The following is an 18,098-nucleotide window of genomic DNA, read 5'->3' on the forward strand; positions in this document are numbered from 1 at the left end:
AAGAGAATTGGGACAAACATAAACAATTGTGTAAATATTTATAATAAGACAAAGTACCATTGAGCTGTGAATACTCCTTGATCTATAATGCAGAATCAAAAACAAAAGATGGAATAACTGCTAATACAATCCACAGGCAAGTTAATGATAACAAAAGAGGATTTAGTAAAGTTTTCATGACAGTTTTTGTGTCAAAACAAACACAGAGGTTTAAATTATATAAAAGCATAAAGTTAAACAATGGCTTTGAAAAGCTTAAATTACAATGAAGACTGCTTTGTAGTATGCTCAACTGATATTTTAATCCTCATTATAAGCAATGCTAAAATAATTCTAATTTATTTAATTAAAACAGAATGACCCCATATTAAACTATGAGCAACAGTAGACCGACTGGTATTTCCAGCTGTGAAGATAGAAAATGACAGCTTGTGTGTGTTACATCTAATTTATCTGATCTTCCCTCCTACATTGTGACTGTCCCTCCGATCTCAAATTAAACTGGATATTATGCTCTAGCAACTTCTATATGTCTGATGCTTCTTCATCAATTTGCAATAAATATCATCTTACAGACTCTGTTTCAGCAAGCAGAATCAATCACCTTTCACATTTTGTGTTACACAAGCTTCCCATCATAATGTCAGTGAGTTGCAAATTTAAAAGGATGGTCCTTTCATTTGGTCACACAAGATGACCAAAACAGCTGGAAACAAAGCACATGTTTCACAGTGTGAAATTCAGCGCAATGATGCTGTACCTAATACAGACAAAGTTCTGGAGCTTAGCTAGAGAAGTTCAACCTTGCAGTTCTTAATACACAAGTGACACATATTCCTTAATAACTCAAACTTCCCATACTAAAAAATAGGGAATTTTGATATATTTATTGAGTGCATCAATAACTTTAATTTGGATCATTTGAAACAAAAATTAATTGTTTCTTATTTCTGACATCAGACTGACTTTTCTAACTATTGAATATTTTGGCCAGCTAACAGGCACTTCTGCTGTTGGTGCCAGATTTACTGGAATTTACATAAGGAGCCATTATGGGTTTTAGTGACCAACAACCTAAACATCAGACAAGGTCAAGATTCCAGCAGTCATGGCCAAGTTGACCCTAAAAAGCCTTCTTTGCTAGGTTTTGGATCTGTACAACAGGCTACTTGTGTACACAGCAGGGAATAGTCATACTTACAGTGCTTTATCTAACAACCAACATGCTATACTTGACATCAGCACCCATTGGCAAGTCTGTTCTCCCAGATGAGTAAACTCACCAGCAATATGGGCATCGTGATGTATCGCCTGATTGTATTGGCATGAAAAGTCATTATTATGAAATGCTATAGCTTCCAAGTCAAACAATGGCAAAAAAAGCCCTTGTTGATCAATAGCTACTGTCCTCCCATACTGAACTGATGTATAAGTACTCTTGCATATTGAATTCCACTTGGAAGAAGCTCCAGGAGAAACTAATGTTGCGATTGCAATGAAACCATTCAGGTAGACATTATAGAATATGAGTTCCCTGATTGGGGGTGTTAACCGGGTCCAATCAGGGACGCTTGGTTGTCAGCTAAGAACAGGACTGTCAAAGGTTCTGTCCACACTGTGACCTGGATCTGAGTAAGCTGGATCAGTGTCAAAGAGTTTTCACTCAAACAAAGGGTGACTTGGTGACAGGACATTGGCCTCTGTCGAGTTATTTCAAAATTCAAAATCTCACTAATTCCCCTCCTCCTCTTTTTTATCAGCTAAAACATTCCTAATTCCTAGTGTTTTATTTTCTTCCTTTTGTTGAAACTGAGTAGCACATATTAAAATTTAAACTGTTAAACTTTAGTAAGCATTCAGTTCTGATGTTTTATGATTAGCTATACCACCAATCATGGGAAACACTCAAATTTATACTCCAAGAATATTCCTAGGCTTGATAAAAACCAGGTCTCAAGTAAGACTCTTTTCATACATTCAGCAAGTTAGAGTTATTATGTGTGTGTGTGACTTCTGACTATTTTCACAAGAAAATAAGCCATACAATCTTTCCCTCCCCCCCCCCCAACCCGCCCCCAAATACATTTGGAGAGCTTAAATGGGACAGACTGACTCAGACACTCTCAGAGTTTATCTCTTGGCCTTAGCTGAAATTGCAAAAGTTGTGACCAATAAATATAGATCCGGATAGATGCATGTGCCTCATGGGAGTAAAATATTTGGAAAAGACCCCCATCTCAAAAAAAAATGCCTAAAAAGAGTCTGGTACAATTTTTTCACATTGTTTCCTGTTTCCTTTCAGGCCTCTGATGAGGAAACATTTAAAATCAGTGTGGGTATTACTGTGGATTAACAGCTGCTGTTTGCGGAACCTTTGGGGAACATTTCTTTGCCAACAACAACATATATTTGGTCAGTCTGAAGCCTGCATTTTTCTGATAGTGTTCGATCTCCATGGGAAAGATTTAGATCTGCTAAAGGATGAGATCATACTCCCTTGGAACTGAAGTGCAGCATTGCTGTAAACTTTCTGCTTGGCCTGAGCTTGGTGAAGTGACATTGGCTATGGTATACATGTTCAGATGTAGGTGAAAGCCTGCAATAGCTGGCAAGATCTTCATAGTTGTTAGGGTAAGAAGACCCTGGAGCAAACTGACTGTGATGTTAAAAAGAAAACAAAAAAGCTGCGGATGCTGTGAATCAGGATAAAAAAACAAAATTGCTGGGAAAGCTCAGTAGGTCTGGCAACATCTGTGAAGAAAAAATAGTGTTAATGTTTCAGGTCTGGTGACCATTCCTCATCACTGGACCCAAAATATTAACTCTGGTTTTATCTTCACAGATGCTGCCAGACCTGCTAAGTTTTTCCAGCAACTTTGCTTTTTTTAATTGTGATGTTACATTGCTTCATATCATTGAATATAATTACTGCCTTGTAGGCAGAGTTAGAACACTCTTTAAAGAGCACTGGAAGAAACACATTGAAATGTGTGACTCTTTTAAAGAAACACAGAAAGCAAATCAACATGACTATTTGAGGAAGTTATGTTAATTAACATAATGGAATTATAGGATACACTCTACTATATGATTGCCATACATCACAGTGTTTATATGAAGTTTAGTAAGTCATGTTACTTTGAAATAGAAGAAAGTCCTTGGCTTATCTTCTTCTTGACTAGTCTGCCATGATTCCACCACTCATCATGTGGCATGTAAACATGTGACAAAAGAATAGTATGTGGCACATAATATGTGAATTTTAAAAAAGAAAGGTATCAAAGTAGTGTGCCTACTGAGTGACCAAAGCAGTAATCAGTCAACCACTGAACATGTTCGTACAATGCTATTTGACTGAAGTTATTGTTTTCCTAGTTTGTAGGCATCATGGTGCATCTGATATTCATTAGTCTGGATTTTGCAGCAGCAATAATGGGAAGTCTGTCAGCACTCACTGACACTTTTCCACTGAAAGTGACAGCCACTTTGGGAGTTTGGACATGTGAGAGTACCATGAAAATCCAGAGGTTGCTGTCAGTGTGTTTTCTGTACTGATAAGGCTAAGATTTCCACTAACTGCTGTCTCCCTTTCAATTGTCAATGGATGGAAACTTACATTCTAATCACACAGGGATCAGTGCGGTGGCACAAGTATTTATAATATATATTAATGTCTTTGATGATGCAAGTGAATATATTACTGCCAAATTTTATGAATGGCCATAAAAATAGATGGAAAGGCAAGTGGTGAGGATGGCACAAAGAATCTGCAGATGGGCATTGGCAAGTTATGTGAATGGACAAGAACTTAAAACATGGAATATAATCTGGGAAAATGAGAGATCATTTACATTGGGAGGAAGAATAGAGGAATTAAGCATTATTTAAATGGAGACGGACGACAGAAAGCTACAAAACAGAGGAATTTGGGAGTCCTTGTCCATGAATCCCAAAAAGATAGTCTTCAAGTTCAGTGTGTAATAAGGAAGGTAAATGGAATATTGGCCTTTATTTCAAAGCAAATGGAACGTAACAGGAGGGAGGTTTTCTAAAGCTAAACAAGACATGAGTCAGAAGTAAGCTGGAATACTGTGAACAGTTTTGGCTGAGTTGCCTTAGGAAAGATATACTGGCATTGGAGTCTGACCACAGAAGGTTCACTAGTTTCATTCAAGGTGCAGTGAAATTGTCTTGTGAGAAGAGGTTGAGTAAATTGGACCTGCAGTTCATTGGAATATGGAAGAAAGAGAGGTGACATCATTGAAGCATATAAGATTTTTAGGTAACTTGACAGGGTAGAGGCAGAAATGTAGGATAACAAACTGTGAAGCTGGATGAACACAGCAGGCCAAGCAGCATCTTAGGAGCACAAAAGCTGACATTTCGGGCCTAGACCCTTCATGAGAGAGGGGAATGGGGAGAGGGTTCTGAAATAAATAGGGAGAGAAGGGAAGGTGGACCAAAGATCGATGTTGTTACCCCTTGTAGGTCAATCTAGGACCAGAGGACATTATCTCAGAATAAGGAGTTGTGCACATAAAACAGAGATGAGGATGGATTTCTTCTCTCTAAGAATACTGAATCTTGGGAATTCTTTAGTCCAGATGAGGCAGGGTCATTAATGATGGAGACAGATTTATGGTCTAATCCTTGTTGTTTTGCAAAATCCCTGAAAAAATGTACACTGTGTTGAAGGAGGTGTATTTAGTTTTCTTTTTACAACTTTCTTTTACAATTTCTGCTAAGCAGCCTTGCTGGCTTTAAAAAGCGAATTTTATATTTGCGGAAAGTCAAATATCTTATCAGTGATGAAATATTATTTAAACATGCTTTCCTTTTCAAATATACCTTTATGTTATTGTATCTTAATACATTCATACATTTATTGCATTATCTGAAAACTTACATTAAAAGTGAACAATTTTACATGCATTTATCCTCATTTGGGGTGTGTGTGAATACTTCAATTGATGAGCTGTCTACCTGTTTGCTACTATCATTGCTGTTGCATGTCAAAACATCCCTCTGAATTAGTACCAGATTTAAACCACCTTTAGGAAAGGGGAAACTCCCATTACAGCGATCAATGGATCAATGTGGACGCTCTCTGATGAAAGGTCTAGGCCCGAAACGTCAGCTTTTGTGCTCCTGAGATGCTGCTGGGCCTGCTGTGTTCATCCAGCCTCACGTTTTATTATAATGGATCAATGTGGACAGCTTTCTGACAGTCAGCAGCAAGCACCAATACCTAGCCACAGGCCACAGAATTCTTTGTGTCATTGTGTTTGATCTGAACTAGCTAGTGATTTATAAGTAACCTGTTATTATTCCAATCCTCTTGAACTAAAGTTATTTCACAACTTGCTAAGCCAAAATGCTGCCGAGTGTCAGCTAACGTAAGACCTTGTTACTATCCAGACTGCTGTCAGTTCAGAACGTCTTCCGAAAGGAGGCCAGAGAACAAACCCAGACAATTCAGAGGCAACAGATTTACTTTCAGCATTAATGTTAACAATTGTTCACTGAAGTAGACAATATGATATTAAAGGCTGGTTGACTCAGCAATTTGCCGTCTGAATAAGATAAGGCCATCTGACCTGTACAGTTCCTGAGGTTTAGAAGTTTTCATTCTAATAGTGAAGAGTATTACTCAAAGCTGTAAGTCAATGAAAAATTAAATACTGGGGATTGGGCAAGTTTCAGATAGGGAAAGTTGTCAGTGAATGAAGAAGGGGGGATGGTGTTACGGCAATTTTGATTCACATTCTTTTCTCATTAGCATGGATCCCAAATGAATTAACTACATATGATATGAACCATTCGAGGACAATCAATAATCTGGAAGCCTCTTTGACCATTTTATGGATGACTCAAAATACTTTCTTTAAAAAAGCTAAAACCTAGAAAGCTAGGTATTCAACTTGCCCAGCAATTAAAATCACTGAAATTTCATAAACAACTACTTCTTTCCTGATGAATCCAAATAAAAGAATAGACAGAAATTGTCCTGTATAAACAGAAAAACTTGCGCTTATATAGTACCTTTTACAATCCTACCATGATCCCATACATTTTACGGTTAATGAAGCGCTTTTGATGAGAGCTCACATGCTGCCCTGGACACCCTCTGAACTTCCAATTCTTGCCAAATTATCAAATGGCCCTGCTAAGTGAGCAAAGATTTCTTCTAATAAGTCATTGGTCAACGTCTTTGGTTCCTGCTCTATTCCTATTACCAATTCTATCTCACTCGCCGCAAATATCTTCTTAAACTGAGCCAAAGTGTTCATAACATACATGTTGCACTTTACACCTAGTTGAGTTTCCAATCTCATATTCATGTCAACAGTAAGACCTCCAAAGCCCTGAGATAGCCTGGCTCCACTCCCATCTCAGCTATTTCATCCATGCCTTTTTCTAGCCTTAAGAGTTGACTTTTCAATGATCCCTTCTTCAGCCTCCTGATATTCCATCCTCTATAAACCTGAAGTCATGCAAAACATTACCCACATCCTCACTCGCACCAAATTCCATCGCCTATCGAAGGTTGAATTTAGCACCCTTTCCCATTATAGAACATAGAACATTGAACAGTGCAGCACAGTACAAGCTCTATGGCCCACAATGTCGTACCGACCTATTACCTTACTAAGATCAATCTACCTGCACACTCTATATTTTACTATCCTCTACGTGCCTATTCAAGAATCGCTTAAAAGTCTCTACGGAACAATTATGAGTTTGGCAGTGAGGTATATTCAATCAGGCAGGAGGGACTGGATGATCAGTGCCTGATCAGCAGACCTCAAATTGGAAAGAGGAGTACCACTGAAAAACAACTGCCTATTCTTGCTGTTGACTATCCTCCTTATTCTTCCTCCTCCGACACCAATCTTACAGTGTACCACCACTTACCTCTGGTCTGGATCTGTCGGTAATCCTAGCTCTCAGGTGGGTGAGTTACTGGCAACAGCCACTCTGATGTTGCTTCTGCACAATATGAAAGTGCAAGTTTCTGATTGGCTAGCAGCTCTCAGAGGAGGGGTGGTCTTTCTGTCTCACAGTGGTCATGATCCAGGGGTCATGATCCATATCACATGACAGATCATGATCAAATCCACTATTGCCAGGACAAGTGCCTGATTACCACTTAATCTGGAGGTGAGGTGTGGTGTGGCCTTCATAAAAGTAAATGACACTATGGCCCTTATTGGTTCTCCAAATGTTAGGAATGATCCAAAACACCTACATTAAATACCACTTCAACACTGACTTATACTAAGTCATGATTAAGTCTTTGTTTAGAAAGTCAGTCTGTAAGTCAGGAACCCTCCACCAGAAATGAAACAGTCATTGAGGTAACAGTATAACATCAACACAGGTAAATACACTTGCAAGATAGATGATAAGGGAATGCATAATAGTAATTAGTTTAAGTTTGAACATAATATGGTGTGATTTCATTCATAATTTTGGTGTGAAATGTTTATTTTGAGATTATTTTTATTTTGACCCAGGAAGATGATGTAATGGTCAAAGGCAAAGGAAAATCTGTGATTATTAATAGGTTTAATTTGTTCCCAATTTCTTTATTGGGATCTATAGATAAGTACAATATAGATATAGAAATCAGAGAGGGTGATTATGATATATTTGAACTAATTAGAATTGAAAGGGGGAGGGTATGAACAGATCTTGTAGACTTTAAAGGTAGATAAATCCTCAGCCCAGATGAGATGTGTTCTAGGCTGCTGAGGGAGGGGGGGGAAAAAAGGGTGATTGCAGACTGACTATAGGAGAGGTGCTAGGGAACTGAAGCACAGCTAGTGTGGTACGATTAATCAAGAAGGGTGGTAAGGGTAAACCAGAAACTGAGCTGCTGAGTCTAGCATCAGCAATAGGAAATCTATCGGAAAAATTTCTGAGAATTAATCTCCACTTGAAAAAGCAAGTGTTAATATATAAATATAGTCAGTGTGGTTTTGTCAGGGAGGAATTATGTCTATCAAATTTGACTGAATCTTCAAGGAAGTGACAAAGTATACTGATGAAAGCAGTGCAACTGATATAGTCTACATGAACTTTTGTAAAGTTTTTGATAATGTCTAGCATGGCATATTGATCAAGATGATAAATCATGAGACTAGGGCAATTTGTTAAATTGGGGGGGATCCTTAATTGACTCAGTGTCAGGGGCGAAGGATGATTGGTGAAAGTTACTTTTTTTGTGCCTGGAAGCTTATGCCCATTGTTGTACTGTGGTGTTCAGAGCTGCGTCCCTTGCTCTCTGTGGTGCATATTAATCTAGACATGAATGCAGGATATATGATCAGTGAGGTCACAGATTACACAAAAATTGCTGGTGTGGTAAATAGGAAGGAGAAAAATCTTACATTACAGAACAATATAGATGGGTAGGTCAGACAGGCAGAACAATGGCAAATGGAATTTAATCCTGAGAAAGAGGTGATGCATTCTTGGGGAACCGTAGGAAGAACAGACGGATCTTAGTGTGCATCTCTACAAATCCCTGAAGACAACAGTATAGTTGGATTAGAGGCAGAAGGGATATAGATGTTTATTAATAGAGGCATTGAATACAAGACTAAGGAAGTTATGATGGAATTGTAAATAACATTAGTTTGGCCATAGCTGGAGTATGTGTGTAGTTCTCGTCACTGCTCCTTAGAAAGAATGTGATTGCACTAGTGAGGGTGCAAAGCAGATTCACCAGGGGATGTTGCCTGAGCTGGGCTGTTTCAGCAATGAAGAAAGATTAGATAGTCAGGTGCTGTTTCCCATAGAGCAGAGTAGGCTAAGGGGTATTTTGATTGAGGTGTACAAAAGTATGAGGAACATAGAGGTTAGAGAGGAAGAAATCTTTCCGCTTAGTAGAGGAGTCTAGGCAAGGGGCAAAAAGTTTAAAAATGATTTGAGGAAGTATGTTTTCATTTGGAGTGGGGATTATTTGGCCTGAAAGGGGGCAGATGTAGGACCCATGATAATAAAATGTGAGGCTGGACGAACACAGCAGGCCAAGCAGCATCTCAGGAGCACAAAAGCTGACGTTTCGGGCCTAGACCCTTCATCAGAGAGGGGGATGGGGGGAGGGAACTGGAATAAATAGGGAGAGAGGGGGAGGCGGACCGAAGATGGAGAGTAAAGAAGATAGGTGGAGAGAGTATAGGTGGGGAGGGGATAGGTCAGTCCAGGGAAGACGGACAGGTCAAGGAGGTGGGATGAGGTTAGTAGGTAGCGGGGGGTGCGGCTTGGGGTGGGAGGAAGGGATGGGTGAGAGGAAGAACCGGTTAGGGAGGCAGAGACAGGTTGGACTGGTTTTGGGATGCAGTGGGTGGGGGGGGGAAGAGCTGGGCTGGTTGTGTGGTGCAGTGGGGGGAGGGGACGAACTGGGCTGGTTGAGGGATGCAGTAGGGGAAGGGGAGATTTTGAAACTGGTGAAGTCCACATTGATACCATATGGCTGCAGGGTTCCCAGGCGGAATATGAGTTGCTGTTCCTGCAACCTTCGGGTGGCATCATTGTGGCAGTGCAGGAGGCCCATGATGGACATGTCATCAAGAGAATGGGAGGGGGAGTGGAAATGGTTTGCGACTGGGAGGTGCAGTTGTTTTTTGCGAACTGAGCGGAGGTGTTCTGCAAAGCGGTCCCCAAGCCTCTGCTTGGTTTCCCCAATGTAGAGGAAGCCGCACCGGGTACAGTGGATGCAGTATACCACATTGGCAGATGTGCAGGTGAACCTCTGCTTGATGTGGAATGTCATCTTGGGGCCTGGGATGGGGGTGAGGGAGGAGGTGTGGGGACAAGTGTAGCATTTCCTGCCGTTGCAGGGGAAGGTGCCGGGTGTGGTGGGGTTGGAGGGCAGTGTGGAGCGAACAAGGGAGTCACAGAGAGAGTGGTCTTTCCGGAGAGACCACTCTCTCTGTGACTCCCTTGTTCCCTGTGCTCCCCACCTACACTCTCTCCACCTATCTTCTTTACTCTCCATCTTCGGTCCGCCTCCCCCTCTCTCCCTATTTATTCCAGTTCCCTACCCCCATCCCCCTCTCTGATGAAGGGTCTAGGCCCGAAACGTCAGCTTTTGTGCTCCTGAGATGCTGCTTGGCCTGCTGTGTTCGTCCAGCCTCACATTTTATTATCTTGGAATCTCCAGCATCTGCAGTTCCCATTATCTCAGATGTAGGACCCATCACAGCTTTTAAGAAGTATTTAAAGGAACACTTGGAACACCACTACATAAAACTATATGGACCTAATGAGGCAAATGCAACTTGAATAGATAAGTACTAGTCCATATTGATTGGCTGAATGGGTACTTCCTATGCTGTTAGACTCTAAGTAGACATTGCTTACAAGACCAGTATTTGTGTCCATCCCTAATCACTCTTGAGGTAATGGAGAGCTGCCTTCTTAAACCAATGACATTCACATGCTGTAGGTACACCATCAGTGTTGTTAGGAAAGTGTGGTGTTCGCGGTCGCCTGGTATCTGCTGTCTGTGAATCATTAAAATCTTTATGACGCAGAAGGTCATTTGTCTGTTCGGTTTCTCAGCATTTTTCCTGAATGCCAATTTCCTGTGTGTGATCAGTTAAGGCTGGATGCATTAATTAGAAATTGAGACTGACCTGAGGCAGACCGATAGAAGCATGGAGCAGACATTTACAGTGCCTTTAAAATAAGGCTCCTGCAAAATGTCACACATGGATTAAGAACCAATTTGTAAACCCCTCTTCAATTTTATTTTTGTTTTAAAACTGTCATTAAATACACTTTTTAAACAGCCCAACAAAGACAGCTGGACTTAGCAGTAGCCCTTCCAGAACCCTCCACAGAAGTCAAATCAGCTGGGCAACCAACACTTTATTTACTTCCAGTGGGAATAAAGTGTTAATTATAATCTTTTATAAACTGCCACAGAGATACCCTGTCTCCAAAAAAACTCAGCATTACACATTGCCCCTTTTATTCCTGTAAGAATGTGTATTAATGGCAAAACTTACAAATACAAACACACAAAAGGGTCTACATGTACAATATCAGACACAGACATGCTTCCAGTCAGTTAACAGGAATTCCTAGCAAACCACGAATGTAATATTATTCTTGTGTTATCATGGATTCTCATGAACATATGTTTTCCTTAGTTTTACAATTTATGTTCTGGTTTTGTAAACAATGGAGTAACCAAGATGACACTGGTTGCATCAGTGGATGTGCACTGATGCCAAAGAGTGGTGACATTAGTTCCATTGGCAACAGCATGGTGAAGGGGGGGGACTCATGCCTGTCCACCAGATCCAGTGTCCATGGCATAGCACCTAACAAGAAGTACTGTAAAGTTGGACATTTTCTTCATTTTTCTGCCTTTGTACTCTGTTTTGATTTATTTCCATATTTATCATAGAATCCCTACAGTGTGGGAACAGATCCTTTGGCTAAACCAGTCTACACCAACCCTCAGAACATCCCATCCAGATAACCACCTAATTTACACATCCCTGAACACTACGGGCAATTTAGCGTGGCTAATCCACCTAGCCTGCACATCTTTGGACAGTGGGAGGAAACCAGAGCAGCTGAAGGAAACCCACGCAGACACGGGGAGAATGTGCAAACTCCACACAGACAGTCGCCCGAGGCTGGAATTGAACCCGGGTCCCTGGTGCTGTGAGGCAGCAGCGCTCACCATTGAGCCGCTGTTCTGCCCAGTTCCTGTGTTTTAAGATGGCACTAGTGGTGATACTATACAACACTTTTCACTGTATTTTGTGATAAGATACACGTGATGATAAATAAATAAATCAAATCCCTGAAATGGTTTCTGTTCCTCCTCATTTTTGCGCCATTTGGTGCCCTGACTTCGTTAAGGCTCGCTGCATACTTTGAAAACATCTGCTGATAACCTTGTGCCCCATGGGTAGTTGAGAGAATTTCACATTTGCCTGCTGATCACACACTACCTTTATCCTTCCTGGTTTTTATTTTAGGAACTACATTGTGTATCCCAAAGTTTGGATAGATGGTGGCCTGGAAATATTGGTCTCAATTGGCTTCTGAACATTACCTCTGCTTGATGGTAGCCCTGCATCTGAGATGTAGCTCTGAGGTGTAACATGGCAACATGAAAATCTTATTTTGATTTGATCTTACACTTTAGGATAAGTGGTTTAACAGTCTAAGCTATTCACTTGGCCAACCGTTTGATCTACAGTAATGTGGAGAACATCATATGGGTCACAGCTGATTTAGTTCACGTATCCCCGAATATTCTGCCTGGATACTGTGGCCTGTTGACAGAAATTATATCTTCAGGTGCACCAAACAGACAGAATATGACAATCAATGGACTGAAACTGACTTTTTTTTTTGGCCAAATCTGAGTTGCGTCGATTTTTGTTGGAGTTTATTTTCCACCACGAGGCCTTGTGAATTTCCTGTCATATCTAACAAATCTTGCCTCATTAATTGAGATAGTAGGATCTGCCGATGCTGGAGAATCTGAGATAACACGATGTGAAGCTGGATGATCACAGCCAGCCAAGCAGCATCAGAGGAGCAGGAAAGCTTGATGTTTCAGGTCGGGACCCTTCTTCAGAAATCAAGATTTCTGTAGAAGGGTTCCGACCCGAAATTCAAGCTTTCCTCCTCCTCTGATGCTGCTTGGCCCACTGTGTTCATCCAGCTTCACACCATGTTGCTTCATTAACTACCTGCTACCGTACCCCGTGTTGTCCCCACATCCAATTCCAGCTGCATATCACTGTGCACTGCTCCCAAAACAACCCACCACTAATCGCATATTCCACAATTCACCAGGACTCTCTGCACCTATGCCACCTTTAAAAGCATATTGAGCACCTGGAAAAGAACTGTCAATCCAGAGATGCCCATTATAGGTCCTGACATTTGCCCTAGGCATGGTAAATTGGATAGAATGGCACCCCACTTCGTGGCCACAGACCCAGCGGTCCCGCTGCGTGGGGCAGTATAGACACAGGACATCCTCATCCTCCAGGACTAGAATGCACAATAATGTAAGAAAAAATAATTAACCTTTTCCACTCTGCCCAAGCAGAGTGCCACCTCTGTTTCCTCATACTTATGTTATATCTGCTATTGTACTTAGCTTCTACCACTCTCACTATTACCTACAAGATATTCTCTCACTCACAGTCACCCACTCGAACCCATGACATCATTGGACTAGATACGTACTTGCCTTGAACACCTCCCCACCTGCAACAAAAATAACTGTGGCACCACTAACTTCCATTTCCCTTAATAATTTACCTCTCTTGGCACAAGAGGAAAATCAGCATTCTCCCACCCCTATCATAGGGCAGAAAGAGTGAATACAGGCAATAGGCTGTCTGAAATTTGATTCCTAGAGAATATCCTGACTCTGAATGCCCCAAGGTGGCCAACTAACTATTTCTATGTCCCTGGTCTGACATTGGAGTCTGCCATTCACTTGCTGTGCCCCCCAAACACCAGGTCTTGTTGTTAGAGATAATAGGAACTGCAGATGCTGGAGAATCCAAGATAATAAAATGTGAGGCTGGATGAACACAGCAGGCCAAGCAGCATCTCAGGAGCACAAAAGCTGACGTTTCGGGCCTAGACCCTTCATCGGAGAGGGGGATGGGGTGAGGGTTCTGGAATAAATAGGGAGAGAGGGGGAGGCGGACCGAAGATGGAGAGAAAAGAAGATATGTGGAGAGGAGAGTATAGGTAGGGAGGGGATAGGTCAGTCCAAGGAAGACGGACAGGTCAAGGAGGTGGGATGAGGTTAGTAGGTAGATGGGGGTGCGGCTTGGGGTGGGAGGAAGGGATGGGTGAGAGGAAGAACAGGTTAGGGAGGCAGAGACAGGTTGGACTGGTTTTGGGATGCAGGGGGTGGAGGGGAAGAGCTGGGCTGGTTGTGTGGTGCAGTGGGGGGAGGGGACGAACTGGGCTGGTTTAGGGATGCAGTTGGGGAAGGGGAGATTTTGAAACTGGTGAAGTCCATATTGATACCATTAGGCTGCAGGGTTCCCAGGCGGAATATGAGTTGCTGTTCCTGCAACCTTCGGGTGGCATCATTGTGGCACTGCAGGAGGCCCATGATGGACATGTCATCTAAAGAATGGGAGGGGGAGTGGAAATGGTTTGCGACTGGGAGGTGCAGTTGTTTGTTGCGAACTGAGCGGAGGTGTTCTGCAAAGCGGTCCCCAAGCCTCCGCTTGGTTTCCCCAATGTAGAGGTAGCCACCCCACCCCTGCAGTGCCACAATGATGCCACCCGAAGGTTGCAGGAACAGCAACTCATATTCCGCCTGGGAACCCTGCAGCCTAATGGTATCAATGTGGACTTCACCAGTTTCAAAATCTCCCCTTCCCCCACCGCATCCCTAAACCAGCCCAATTCGTCCCCTCCCCCCACTGCACCACACAACCAGCCCAGCTCTTCCCCTCCACCCAGTGCATCCCAAAACCAGTCCAACCTGTCTCTGCCTCCCTAACCTGTTCTTCCTCTCACCCATCCCTTCCTCCCACCCCAAGCCGCACCCCCATCTCCTACCTACTAACCTCATCCCACCTCCTTGACCTGTCCATCTTCCCTGGACTGACCTATCCCCTCCCTACCTCCCCACCTATACTCTCCTCTCCACATACCTTCTTTTCTCTCCATCTTCGGTCCGCCTCCCCCTCTCTCCCTATTTATTCCAGAACCCTCACCCCATCCCCCTCTCTGATGAAGGGTCTAGGCCCGAAACGTCAGCTTTTGTGCTCCTGAGATGCTGCTTGGCCTGCTGTGTTCATCCAGCCTCACATTTTATTATATAGGTCTTGTTGTTACATGGTCTGCTATTACACACAACTCATTGTTAACCATTAATAGTTCCCATTAGTAGCTATTCATTCTCTAGGCTGATCATTGTCTGTTCCTTTGCCTATCTAACTGTTCTCTCCCTTTGTGCTCTATCTTCTCCTATAGTTTTGCTCCTTACCACCAACCCCCACACAATCTTCCATATGAAAAGACAAAGACATTTTTTTCCTAGCAACCATCAGTTCTGAGCAAAGGTCATTGAAGCCGAAACATTAAATCTGATTTTTCACCACAGATACTGCCAGACCTGCTGAAATTTTCCAGCAATTTCTGTTTTTGATACTGATTTATAGCATCTGTAGTTCTTTCAGTTTTAATTGCCTTTAAGTAGATTGGAGATGTGCCATGAGGGTTCTTAGAGTTTAGCATCTGACATGTGCCAATGTTGGTGGATGTGGGGTGTGCATGATCAGTGCCATTGTGACGTGGTTGAATCTCAGCTGCCCTATCTGGGCAGAGATACACTGGCTCAGCCAATGATGTCCAAAATCCCATGAACTAATTTAAAAAAAGGCTGGAAGATGGAGCTGAATACCGTAGCACGAAGTGGGTACAAGTAACCACAGTCAAATTTGTCACGGATTGGTTATTGATTACAATGAGGGGTCTTGCCCACCAACCAGAGAACTATAGGAGCCTCTCCCATGGTGCCTCTGTTGGGAAAACCCAATGGAATTAAATGTCCAGTTGGTGCTTAACTGGCCAGCATTGGGGCTTTGCTGAGTTTTAGAGTCCAGCGGAGCAAATTCTACCCCAAATGGTAGTTTTCCATTGCTTTCTGCACCACCAAGAATGGCAGTTGTCGACACTAACCAAAGGGCTGGATTGACAAAGGAGCCAGGCCATAACTGAGTGACAATAGGATGAAGGTTGCAGGCTGAAGAAGAGGGTGCTCATTTGAAAGGGAGAAAAGGAGAGGGATAATGCTCAATAACCCTCCTTTTTCCAGATTCTGCATCCCTCAAGTAGTCATATCCTGACCCAAAATTGATCCAATAAACCTGAAAGGGGGTTTGCTTTTTGAACTCATTGCCCAATAGTTCCCCCAGCTGCTGGCTTGGAAATCAGATGCTAGGCTGGGCATTAATTGCCCCCTTGACAGCCACAATGGATTTAAGCAGAGATGAGAAAATGGTAGTGCCTCCACCCCACACAACTAAGTGTCCCCTGCATCCTGTCTGCACTATTTTTTGTGATGCATAACTGCTTGTACCTAATGGACTGTCGCTTGCCACTAGGCTTCACGTGCAACCCTGTTCTGTTCTTTCTGCCGAGAAAACAATCCAAAAGTATTCAAAAGTCCGAACTCATTTTCGTGAAGCCTTTCCGTTCAAAATCATTTGAGTAGGAGATCATTATAAGAGTAGAACAGAATAATGTGTATGCACTAGTTACTACTGAAATATACAGCATCCCTGTACTGTTAACAAGGCTTTATACCAGTCAAATCAAGGCTAATATTTTCATGTCAAGAACTGATGGACACGTCACAATATAGATTCAATGGAATTCAATGAAAAATTGAGTAATAAAGCTCCGGTCTGGAAGTAATTTGGATTCACAAACGACTTCATAGTTTGTGAATGAAAACTGCATTTTCTGAAGAAGGGTCTAGACCTGAAACGTCAGCTTTCCTGCTCCTCTGATGCTGCTTTGCCTGCTGAGTTCATCCAGCTCTACACCTTGTTATTTCAGATTGTCCAGCATCAGCAGTTCCAACTATCTCAGTACACGAGCACATGATTTTTGATTATTATTTGTATACTGCTGGGTGTGCTGCACTGTGTTTTGAGCTGTGAAACCAAGTTGCCACCAGACAATTCAGACAAATATAAAAGACCCCATCATGGCATTTGAAGATGAGCAGAGCCTTTTCCAGACTATGAATATCACTTAACCAATCACATCCAAATAAGTGCAGTAGTAATTCATTACTGTCATGGTAATAGAACCTGACCGTGTACAAACTGTCACACTTGTCAACTGAAAACAAAGACCGCACGTCAAAAATAACTGTCAAGCACATTGCATGGCCTGAGGATGTGCAAGTTGCTGCATAAGTGCATGTTTCTTCTTTATCATCCTTTCAGGCTTAGTATTGACAAAAAATTCTTAGACTATTGATTGGTTTCCTTGGATCTTAGATTCTGCAGATGATGGAAATTTGTTGTCTTTAATACTTCCATTAAGAATCTGCAAACACTTTGAGTGCTTTGCACTCAACCCCTTTCATAATGTATTGCAATAAAACCACTATAGTAAATATGAATGAGTCATGGACTGCTGACTGTCATCTGTTCTTCTGGCCAAGGCTTACTTTAAGTACAGTATTACGTGTCTCATAATTTTAATGGGATTTTGAGTTGATTGTAATTTGTTTCTAAGGCCAAGTCTGTCCTTTACATTCGTTCTAAATCATTTCCTTCCTCTGCTCTTCTAGACATCCAACCCATTATACTCTTCATATCCAAGGGAACTTGTGGGTTTCTGTTAAAAAGTGTGCAGCTATGTTCAGCTGGCAATGTTCTGTCCAAATTTAAAGCAAAGTTAAGGTTATAGAACATAGAGCATGGAACATAGAGCAATACAGCGCAGAACAGGCCCATCGGCCCTCTGTTGCGCTGACCTGTGAACTAATCTAAGCCCCTCCTCCTACACTATCCCATCAGCAACTCAATGGGATGTCACTATCTGCTCCAATCTTCTGGCTTTCAATTGGACAGCAGTTTGTGGCCTACAAAGTAAACTTATTTATGTTAATACATGGCTACATGAATCTCACCTCAATTTCTCCTTCCATTATACTGAGCAGACGCAGGAGGTCATCTTTGGAGAGCTCCAGTAACTTCTTTTGTCGCTCATTTTCTTCAAATGGTTTCTGTTGTTTCTTTACGGGGCCTGATACACCCATTACCTTTTCTCCATCATTTTGACGGTGAGTTTTCTTCTTCTTTTTACTGCACATAGAAGTGCTTTCCTCACCTTCATGGTTGTTATCCCTGGATGCGCGTCCATGAGATGGAGATTCTCCACTACTCCGTGACCTCATTCCAACCTACAGTGGAGGAAGCATAGAAAGGCAAAGTGACTAAATGTTTTGTTAATAAATGGCCAATAATTGAATCAATTTTCAAAGTCAGGTTTATAGAACCAACATGAAAAATAATTATAATTGATGGAAGTGAAGATTCTACTTCCATAAAATT

General features: G+C 42.0%; 1 protein-coding gene across 4 annotated transcripts in view; it reads right to left on the bottom strand.

The window, feature by feature from the left end:
* The window catches only part of LOC125455229 (filamin-A-interacting protein 1-like), a 294,768-nt gene that overhangs the window by 144,695 nt on the left and 131,975 nt on the right, over positions 1-18,098 (bottom strand). For all 4 annotated transcript variants that reach the window (XM_048536966.1, XM_048536967.2, XM_048536968.2 and 1 more), the window contains one exon: positions 17,675-17,947. In XM_048536966.1, the coding sequence (XP_048392923.1) occupies positions 17,675-17,947 (273 nt within the window). The remainder of the gene's footprint in view (positions 1-17,674; positions 17,948-18,098) is intronic.

This window comes from Stegostoma tigrinum, chromosome 9 (assembly GCF_030684315.1).
Source record: "Stegostoma tigrinum isolate sSteTig4 chromosome 9, sSteTig4.hap1, whole genome shotgun sequence".
NCBI lineage: Eukaryota > Metazoa > Chordata > Chondrichthyes > Orectolobiformes > Stegostomatidae > Stegostoma > Stegostoma tigrinum.